The sequence below is a fragment of the Salvia hispanica genome, chromosome 4 (assembly GCF_029641045.1).
Source record: "Salvia hispanica isolate PSC_SH4W2 chromosome 4, Shi_PSC_v1, whole genome shotgun sequence".
Lineage (NCBI taxonomy): Eukaryota > Viridiplantae > Streptophyta > Magnoliopsida > Lamiales > Lamiaceae > Salvia > Salvia hispanica.
The window spans coordinates 14,129,685-14,140,568 of NC_142695.1; the positions used below are offsets into that span (position 1 = coordinate 14,129,685).

The window sequence follows — 10,884 nt, forward strand, 5'->3', positions numbered from 1 at the left end:
AAATCCTTTATCAAAATAATGATACACACCTAACACGTGAATTTTAATAGTGTATCAAAATTTCACATATATATTTTCTACCAAAAGAATAACGTACTATCTTTATAAACATAATAGTATGATCTTGAAGTTGAATTTCGAATTTCGAATTTTATCAAAATTTTACTTAAGACATTTAAAACTAGATTTGACTTGGACAATCAAAATTTTCAATAAATCATTTTCAAATGTAGTACTGAAATCATATAGCACCAACGATTGTCTATAAAAGTAATTTATCATGAGAAGATATAGTAAATAAAGAATTTCATTTATCTTCATCACTGTCGTAAAAATTTACACAAACATAGCCTCATATACTACTACGCGCACTTTCTCTCTCTTGATCTCAGTATTCAAGTGCGTGTTTCTCGACTCACGCACACTTCGCAGATCTTACATTCCGATCTCCAGGACTTCCCAATTGTGAAAATGGTGATTCTCTCTGCTTCTATCTGAATTCAATTGTTATTCTCAAAAGGCGCTTGTCTGCTAGATCTACCATCCTTTTTCGAATTGATCTTAGTTAACTTGTGTTCCGATTGATCTTGCTTGTAATTCTCGTAATGAGACTCGACGTGTCGATTGCTTTGAATTTGAGCAGTAGATTGGCAATTTGTTGGGATTTAATTTCTGTTTTGTAAAGATCTGAGGTAATGTTGTTGTTTACTGACTCATATTTTGTTGTTTGCTTTCTTCTGGAATTTGGTGCAGCCGCTCAGATTAGAAATCAAGGTACCAAAAGCGTTCAATTTAGATTAAGCGGGTGAATTTCCTTTTCTGCATCGGATAAGGGTGTTTAGCTGACTTTCTATATATTTCCTTGTAATTCATCAGAGGAAACTTGCTCAACGATCAGAAAGAGTAAAGTCAGTGGATCTACATCCAACAGAGCCATGGTATGTTCCTGCGCAATCAACTAATGCGTTCTAGTTGTTGCGTTTGCATTTGAATTTGCAATGTGGAAATAATTTCTGTTGAAAGATTCGGTTATTTAGTTGCTATTATTGATTGGGACACAGCAACTGAATCAGTTGTACACTTCACCAGATCTGTTCTAGTTATAAATTTAAGAGATCAACACGTAAACATCATATTCATTGCGGTTACTTTGTTAGTCAGCTTCTGGGTATTGTTATACTTGTCAGTGCTGCATCAAGGCAATAGTGGTTACGTTGTTTGTGTTCCGGATGAAATACATTGATCTATTTCTTCAGTTCTCCACGTTGGCCATCCCTAAATTTTATTTATTCATGTTTCCTGTGCATTTACAGGATATTGGCAAGTTTGTATTCAGGGATTGTTTGTATTTGGAACTACCAGACTCAGGTAGGGGAATGCACATCCGATATCATGATATATGATTCAATCGTTGGTCTTCTTTGTAACTTCATAATAAAAAGGTTTTAGAGTTTAAACAACCTACAGATTGTGTGATATCTCATCCATTAGAGTAATTAGTTTTACAGATATCTGCTAGAAATGAAGTTAACTCTATTTCTGTTGTTTAAATTTACAATTTGTTAATCATCTTCATCCAGTGTATCCAGAAGAAAAAAAAAAGCTACTCAGTGTTGTGTCATATCATATGAGACCTAACTCCCAGGCCTGTACTTTCCTGGGCCATGTGGGGTGGATTTTGTCTACAACTTCCCTTAGCATAGCTATAGAATTCAACTTCAAGAGGCTAGTTTCTCTAAGAACAGTTAATATTGTTGTAGAATAATAAGTTTGCCACATTGGTTATGTGTCAGATAGTCTGTAACTAGCTTACAAATATACTTTCTGATTCGCACTCTAAACTAATGTTCTGAAACTGAATTTCTGCTGCTACAGACAATGGTTAAATCTTTTGAGGTTACTGAATTACCAGGTACATGATTAAAATCAAAATTGAATTCCTTGGATACTAGAAAATCTTTAATGTGATGAAAAATATGTTTATATTAATTCCTACTACCACATCATCTTGCAGTTAGATCAGCAAAATTTATTGCACGAAAGCAGTGGGTTGTCGCTGGTGCTGACGATATGTTCATTCGTGTGTACAATTATAATACAATGGATAAGGTAAAAGTGTTTGAGGCCCATACAGATTATATCAGGTGTGTGGCTGTTCATCCCTCTCTTCCCTATGTGCTGTCATCCTCCGATGATATGCTAATAAAGCTATGGGACTGGGAGAAGGGGTGGTTGTGCACTCAAATATTTGAGGGTCATTCTCACTATGTTATGCAAGTGACTTTTAATCCGAAAGATACCAATACTTTTGCCAGTGCTTCACTTGACCGCACTATAAAGGTATGGATGGAATTGCCCACTGATAAACCGTTTTCCAGTTTTTTTTTTCTGTACACTTGACATTGTATTATAAGCTTGCAACATTGCTTTCATAGATCTGGAATCTTGGCTCTCCTGATCCAAACTTTACCTTGGATGCTCATCTGAAAGGAGTCAATTGTGTAGATTATTTTACTGGTGGTGATAAGCCATATCTAATTACTGGTTCTGATGATCACACTGCTAAGGTTTGTCTCTTGTTCTACCTCTAGCCTTATGGAGTGTGAAGCTCTGATACAATAATCTAAAATATCTCGTAAAACTTGAAAATAGGTGTGGGATTACCAGACAAAGAGCTGCGTGCAGACATTAGAAGGCCACACACACAATGTATCTGCAGTTTGCTTCCATCCCGAACTTCCCATTATCATAACCGGTTCTGAGGATGGTACTGTCCGCATTTGGCATGCAACCACTTACAGGTGACCTGTATTCTACAGAGAGTTTTATACTTACACCCACTCAGCACTGTATTCGTTTGTTTCGTATTGATTTCATGGTTCGGAACTATCATGCCTTACTGTTTGCATAACATTAATTTCTCTTTCCATGTTCTCTGCATGAGATGTCTCACCTTTGTATCATTTCACAGACTTGAAAACACACTGAATTATGGTCTTGAAAGAGTTTGGGCAGTTGGCTACAGTAAAGGTTCGAGAAGGTAAGTCCCATTGCATATTGACTGAATTTAGTGGTTTGGGTTTCTATAATCTATTAATGAATATTTTTAATGCATATTTCCGTAAGTCCCAAATTTCTATATTGTTCAACAATCTTGAATTTAAATTTTATAGTCTTTTCTGCAAAAAGTACTTTGAGTAACTGTATACTTCATTTTTTAATCTCAATGCTGAATAAACTTATGACATTAAGTTAATTCTTTTTACTCTAGATATCTTACCAGTTTTTGAACGATAGAGAATTATCTGTAGAACAAAATTGTTTATATGTGTGTGCCTTCTCTATTTGGATTGTACATCTGAATCACTCGATGTTCAGGGTAGTAATCGGTTATGATGAAGGTACGATCATGGTAAAGCTTGGTCGTGAGGTACCTGTTGCTAGTATGGACAACGGAGGGAAAATAATTTGGGCCAAGCATAATGAAATTCAGACTGTCAACATCAAGACTGTTGGGGCAGATTATGAGGTATGGTTTCTCTTGAAATTAACAACACAATTAAAAGCTGAATGCAGTTCTGAGTAAGTCATCTCAGGTTGCTGATGGAGAGAGACTACCCTTGGCAGTTAAGGAACTGGGAAATTGCGATCTTTATCCACAGGTATTTTTTAACTTATATGAACACTGAACATGTTTTAGCATTCTGAAGTGTTATTGTGTATCAGAAAATGGATGGTTATCTTTTCAGCCTCCTCTGTTTCTATCATTTTTGCCTTACTTTTAAAAAATTAATGCCTCGCATGCAATTAGAATAAAATAATTTTCAGTAATTCAAAAGATTTTGCATACTTCTTAAGGATAATCAGTGTACAAAAATCAGACATTTTTAATTCTTTGCTATTGTATTCTTGTTTCATAAAGGCATAAAGCTCAAGTAAGCTAGCTCAGCTGTTTATTTTCTAGGTTGTCATATTGTTAACTTGTCCTTTTTCTCCTTGTTTCTTATCTGGCAGAGCTTAAAGCACAATCCCAATGGTAGGTTTGTTGTTGTATGTGGAGATGGTGAATACATAATATACACAGCTTTGGCATGGAGAAACAGATCATTTGGCTCGGCTCTGGAATTTGTTTGGTCAACCGAAGGAGAATACGCTGTTAGAGAAAGCACATCAAAGATTAAGATTTTCTCCAAAAATTTCCAGGTTCATTTCTTATTAACATTTCTGTTATGGTAATATATAGAATTAAAAGTAGTCAGCGTTCCAACTTTCTTGCTTTGCTCGAGCTGCTCAGTGCTCTTTCTCAAGTACTGCATTTAGTTTATTCCAGTTTTGGTTCCAGCGTTGCTAAAGTGCATTTTAACAGTCGTACAGTAGTACTGTTTCGTTACTTATTTAATGTGCATGTGTGGTTCTTCTTAATAAAGAAAATGATTAATGTTCATGTAGAGTCCATAATAAAACCTTCTCAGTAGTCTATATTGAGTTTTTAGCTCATCTATTGACTATTAGTCTTGACGATTCAGTGTTTTGTTTCAGGAGAAGAAAAGTATCAGACCCACCTTTTCTGCTGAGCGTATATATGGTGGCAATTTGTTGGCAATGTGTTCAAATGATTTTATTTGCTTCTATGATTGGGCTGATTGTAGGCTGATACGCCGAATTGATGTCACTGTTAAAGTAAGAAAATTTCAGATTAAGATATTTGGTATGTATCTTACTGTCTCGGCCATATCAGTTATGTTTTATATGTGTTTCTTGGTGATATATATTCCAGAATCTCTACTGGGCTGACAGCGGTGATTTGGTGACCATTTCCAGTGATACATCATTCTACATACTTAAATACAACGTAAGGCCTGTATTCATAGTGTATCCATTTTGGGAAGTGTAACTGAATAGGCATGTGCATGTTGCAGCGTGATGTTGTTTCTGCTCATCTGGATAGTGGGAGATCAGTAGATGAACAAGGTGTGGAAGATGCTTTTGAGCTTCTCTATGAGATTAACGAACGAGTACGGACTGGACTTTGGGTTGGGGATTGTTTCATTTACAATAACTCTTCCTGGAGGCTCAATTACTGTGTGGGTGGTGAGGTAGGACTAATGTCACCATATGTACTTATATCATAAATCTTTTTTTAAAATGTTATTTCCAGATTGTATGATAAAAATGTTGTGTTATGTGATGTTTTAGGTGACAACAATGTTTCATTTAGACCGACCCATGTACCTGCTTGGGTATCTTGCTAATCAAAGTCGTGTTTATCTCCTTGACAAAGAATTTAAGTGAGTGATTCATGATACCTATTGGAAACAGCCTGTGTTGTTTTATTTTGACTATCAGATTTGAATAGTTTGTACAATCGTTATCCAGTAAAGAAATTATTTGTGACCTCCTTCTTGATGTGAGGGGAATAGACTGTTCTTGTTCAATTTTAAAAATGACCTTTATTGTATCTTGCAGTGTTGTCGGATATACATTGCTGCTCAGCTTGATTGAATACAAGACTCTTGTAATGCGTGGTGACTTCGAAAGGGCAAATGAGGTCTTACCATCAATTCCAAAGGAACATCTCAACAGGTTTGTTAACATCTAAACATCTTAGTTATTTACTTTAATTTCTCTGAATAATATATTCCTGAATCATGATAAACTAAGTCAACTTGTTGTTTTCATGTGCAGCATCATCGAAAACTTTTCAGTTTTCTTTCAAATTTGAGCAGTTGAATATCAACTTATTGTCTTATTCACTAAACTAATTAGGCACATCAATCTGGTTTTCTTTGTTCTAGCTTGCTCTGTGGTCCTGCATTTATGATACAATTACTCGTGTACTTTTATTCTTTATAGACATAAAAAGAACACCTTGTATTTTTTGGGGATTGTGGGAGTATATGTTAGATTTAACATTCTCATATTGTCTTTCCTTGGCTGCCAACTGACTGATTCTAGTTCATTACTTCTCCTTCCTTCCCATGAATAATGTCTCAATCTCCACTTTGGGCTGCTCCATTTATAATGTCTCAGTTGAAAAAAATGATAAATTAGGGTCCTAATTGTACTAGATGAATCATGTGGGTCCCTCTTAATTTTTGGTTAAAGTGTTTTTTATTTTCTCTCTCCCACTTTTCATTGACTCAATTGAGTTTAAGCAAGTCGGCTACCACCATTTTATAGTCTAAACACTCCCTTCTTAATCTCAATGCCCAGTTTTTTTGAGACGTTATTAATGGACAGAGTGAGTATTTACTAAATAGTGATTCTTGAAGATTCTAATGCAAGAAAGAGTAACTTTCTTAACTCCCTGTTCTTACCCCCCTCTCCTCTCTCTATCTCTCTCTTGTTGGCTCAATTGATAGCTCTTAGTATCACTACACATTCAACCTGCTTCTGACTCATTTTCCTGCACCCAATTATTAAATTTGATAAACATAGAAAATCATACTGCATGCAGTGTCGCTCGTTTCTTGGAATCACGCGGTATGATAGAAGATGCACTCGAAATTGCTACAGATCCTGATTACAGATTTGAGTTAGCCATACAGCTAGGCAAACTAGCAATTGCTAAGGTAAATGGAGTTGACCTTTCTTATTTATTCGGAGTTCTATATATATTCAAAATTCTTTGGTCAAATTTGTTTTGATGCTGCAGACCTTGGAAGAATATCTTTCATGTTATATGCTCAATTGATGTAATCTGGATTGAGTATGTAGTTCTTATTGTGCAACATGTGGTTTTTACTGCAGGAAATTGCAACAGTAGCACAGAGTGAGTCTAAGTGGAAGCAATTGGGTGAATTAGCCTTGTCTACTGGAATGGTATTCTCTTGACTATTATATAAGCTAAAACATGGTGGTTATTGTTAAAAGACTTTAATGTTTAACTGCTAAATTCCTTTTGCCCTGAATTCCTTTTAGTTTTTTCTAATCTGGGTGCTAGACGGCACATTTATCCTCATCCAGGCTTCAACTAACTGATTTGATTACATGCATGCTTAAATTGGTCCAGATGCGGCTTCCTTTCTAACAGTTTATGCTTCTTTATTGTGGTCCAGCTGGAGATGGCAGAAGAGTGCTTGAAGCAAGCAAATGACATGAGTGGTTTGTTGCTACTCTACTCTTCTTTAGGCAATGCTGAGGGGATTTCTGAACTTGCTTCTCTTGCCAAAGAACATGGGAAAAATAATGTTGCATTCCTTTGTTTATTTATGTTGGGTAAATTGGAGGACTGCCTTCAGCTGTTGATTGACAGGTATTTTTTCCTTACTTTGGATGCTTAATACACTGTTTGCTTATAATAACTCTAATGTATCGCGAGTCCTTTGAAGCAATCGGATTCCTGAGGCTGCATTGATGGCACGGTCATACCTCCCAAGCAAAGTGTCGGAGATTGTTTCTCTTTGGAGAAAGGACCTCAGCAAGGTCCGCATCTTGCTACTATTCACTTTCTTAATAGTAGGAGTCCTGCTTTAGGATAGTTTGCAGATGCATTCCATAGAAACCACAAAAAAAATAAAAAAAAAATAAATAACTATGGTTGGATGCCTTTATGATATTCTTTTTTTGTTGTTAATTTTGGCTCCACTACTATTGGCAGATCAATCAGAAAGCTGCTGAGTCTCTTGCTGATCCAGAAGAATATCCTAATATGTTTGATGATTGGCAAATTGCCTTTTCTGTTGAAGCCAATGCTGCAGAGACAAGGTCTTCTATTTTGATAATTTCTACATCACTATTTTGTATGTAAATCACCTATCAGTTGTAGGTTTATCTTTTGCCCAGCCCTGCTTTCTGCGATGAATGTTGCAGAGGCGTATTAATATATAGTTCAAATTAGTTAGCTATGGAACTAAAGCATATAATTTCCTTCTGTTGCCTTGATTCATGGACATATTGAAAAAAGTAAGATATTTGTTTCCATATCTTTGTAGGGGCAAATATCCTCCAGCATCTGAATATGTGCGGCATGCTGATAGATCAACAGCAAGTCTTGTAGAAACTTTTAGAAGCATGCAACTGGAAGAAGAACTACAAGAAAATGGTGACTTGGATTATGAGGTATCGGTGAACTATTTTCCTATTAAAGCCAATCTGCTTCAGCCAATATGAAGTTATTCTCCTTCACTATTTACTTCACAATTTGTCAAGAGGGTGAGCTAGCTTGTAAGATCTTTAAACAACTTACAAGTATTTTTAGAGTTTATAAGTACCTTCAATTTGTTTTTACATTGATTTTAAAAAGAACATAAAGATCTTATTTGCTTCAAAAATAAAGATGTTTAGGGAACCAAAATTTCTTTGAGAAAGAGATGAAAACTTATATTTTGGCCACTTCAATGACCTTTGCCATTACCTAATCTGGTCATCATCCAAACACTGCAACAATGTATATTAATTAAGATTTAACATCTGAACCTTTCAAAAAAGATATAACATCCAAAAAGGTTTATGAGATAGTTAGCTTAGCCAAACACTCTCATATGTGGAATTGAACTCGTAAAAATTATGTCATGTATTTGTCACATCCTGCTAATAGCGCAGATACTAACATTCTGGAACTTATGTTTGTATTATCTCGTTCATGCCAAGTTCATTCCCCTTTCTTACCTTTTATCACTTTTGTCCAGGATACTGAGCAGAACGGACATGATGCACAAGAAACACAACTTGACGAGCAAGCTGTAGAAGGGCATGAGGATGGCCAGGAAGAGCCTGTTGTGGTGGATGCTGACTCAACTGATAGTGCTGTACTTGTTAATGGCAGTGAGGCTGAGGAAGAGTGGGGTACGAATAATGAAGGAAAACCGTCAGCCTAAAAGCAATTGGTTGGGCCGGTGTGATATTCCTAGTTTTGTTGCTGGTGATTAATTGATTTTCTTCTAGCTGCTGCGTTGCCCAGTTTCTGTAGTCTCTCTATTATATTTTATTAGCTGTACATAATTCATTATGTGCCTTCTGTGCATTTTCTCATAGTCTATACATAGATTTCTATAGTTTAGCTGATATTGGTTCCTATTTTGAAACAATTTTTTATCCAAGTTTTCTTGGATTAAACCTTTGCCATATTTTTAGAAATAAAGCTTTCTTGAAGATTCTCTCTTTTTTTTAGAAAAATATGTAATTTCAAATCAATTCGCATATTAAAGTTTCATTTCAAAAGGCATCTTTAGATGCTTCTTCCAATCTGTACATGATGATCCTTAGCCTTGTCAAAACTTATATGAAGTCCTGTTTCTAGTGATTGTCCATCACATTTACTTGTCATGCTATCAAATTATGCACCAGTTCTTTTCATGGCCGTTCCTTATTTTCGTTTTTCTTTTGCTCATATTCCAGTGCTTACGCCAAGTCACTGAGGCCAGAGAAGACAGACGGTTCCAGCTGCATACGGTTTCTTTCGTGGTAAGACTCTTTAACTTCCTTAAATAATTCAGTTATTTTTAAATTTTTCAAGATCTGTACAGTTTGTCCGGATCTCTGTGCTGAAAGGGTATTTGCTCGTCTCTAAATTTTGTTCTCGTATGCCCAGCATCTATATTGGCTGCCCGGAAGAGTTATCAGGGGCCGGTTGTCTTTCAGCAAGTGGTAGACAAGCACAATTATTTTAGTTATTGGGGCATACATATTATACTGCTGTAGACTTTGGAAGTTCCTATTTTTTCTAAATTTGTTTCTTTTTAATTTTGTTTTCCCATTATCCCCTCAGACTATCTTGCGGCGTTGTGAATTGTAGATACATAGTAGTGATAGTAGAATTTACCCATCATATATAGTATGCAGAATTTTGTACACTTATATATGAATTGATATCCTGACCACATTATTGTACACTTAAATCCTGCCACCTTCATTTGACTTGATAGCTGAAATTCAATTTTTCAATCAATCCTAACATTTCAGACCACAATGTGCGTAAACGTTTTCTTCTTTTTATTTTTTGACATATTTTTTCCAAACACAACTAAAGATATACCCCACGTCTTTTGTCAATAAAAAATAATCTTATTATTGGATGACATGTGTTTTAATACTAAAAATTGATAGAGTATGAGAAAGAAAGAGACAAAGTGAAAGTTGAAATGTTGATAAATTAAAAGAGAGAATAATAAAAGTGAGTATTAAATTGTGACTAATTTTATTGGATGAACGTAAATGGAAAGTTGAGGCCATTTTTTATGAATGGGTGGAGTACCTTTTGTCAACTTGGAGAATGATTTTGGGGAGGATAGAAAAATGGAACACTGAGTCTATTTGTTGTGGATGGAGAGAGTAACTTTTTATCAACTTCGTTGTATTTCTGGTGTATATATTTTTTCATTTTTGTTAATCAACTTGTGTTATTTAGTGTGTTAAATGAAAAGAAAAAAATATAATTGAATGTATTAACGGAGAGGAATAAATGGTAACTGAATAAATAAATATTAGAGAAAGTGTGCTTGGATGTATTAATAATGATTTACTTTTTTCAAAGGAGAGAATGTGATATTAAAAAATAAAAACGTGATATCTACCTTATAGTAATAGAGAAAATATAAAAAAAAAATACACAAAAACATATAAGCATTCACTGTTTAATTAACTGCAAATATGACAATATTGCACATTTATGATATAATTAGCTTAATACCAAATTAACAGTTATGAGGAAATTTAATCAATTATAAAAATGATATAATTATATTTATGTTATTACCAATGGGCAATGGCATCTTTCTTTTCATTAAAGAAACAGATCAGCACACAATTACAACACCCAATAGTTTATTTCATCTCATAACCTTAAATACAATTTGCCCAAATTAAATGTTAATCCTCTATATATAGCTATGTATTCATCATCAAATAAATATCATCCTTTATCATCATATATAAAATATTTGA

At 34.8% G+C, this 10,884-nt stretch overlaps 1 protein-coding gene across 1 annotated transcript; it reads left to right on the top strand.

The window, feature by feature from the left end:
- The first annotated feature begins 321 nt into the window (after positions 1-321).
- On the top strand, positions 322-9,821 carry LOC125196284 (coatomer subunit beta'-1). The gene is made up of 26 exons (XM_089056370.1): positions 322-474; positions 754-774; positions 877-938; positions 1,314-1,368; positions 1,876-1,912; positions 2,015-2,340; positions 2,436-2,567; positions 2,653-2,801; positions 2,972-3,040; positions 3,379-3,529; positions 3,597-3,662; positions 4,015-4,203; positions 4,540-4,680; positions 4,778-4,852; positions 4,920-5,096; positions 5,197-5,288; positions 5,467-5,583; positions 6,458-6,572; positions 6,751-6,822; positions 7,059-7,255; positions 7,332-7,425; positions 7,601-7,707; positions 7,935-8,061; positions 8,631-8,787; positions 9,340-9,405; positions 9,533-9,821. Exons 1-25 carry the CDS (start codon positions 472-474, stop codon positions 9,357-9,359), a joined length of 2,751 nt encoding a protein of 916 aa, XP_088912496.1. The 5' UTR covers positions 322-471; the 3' UTR covers positions 9,360-9,405; positions 9,533-9,821.
- The last annotated feature ends 1,063 nt before the right edge of the window (positions 9,822-10,884 follow it).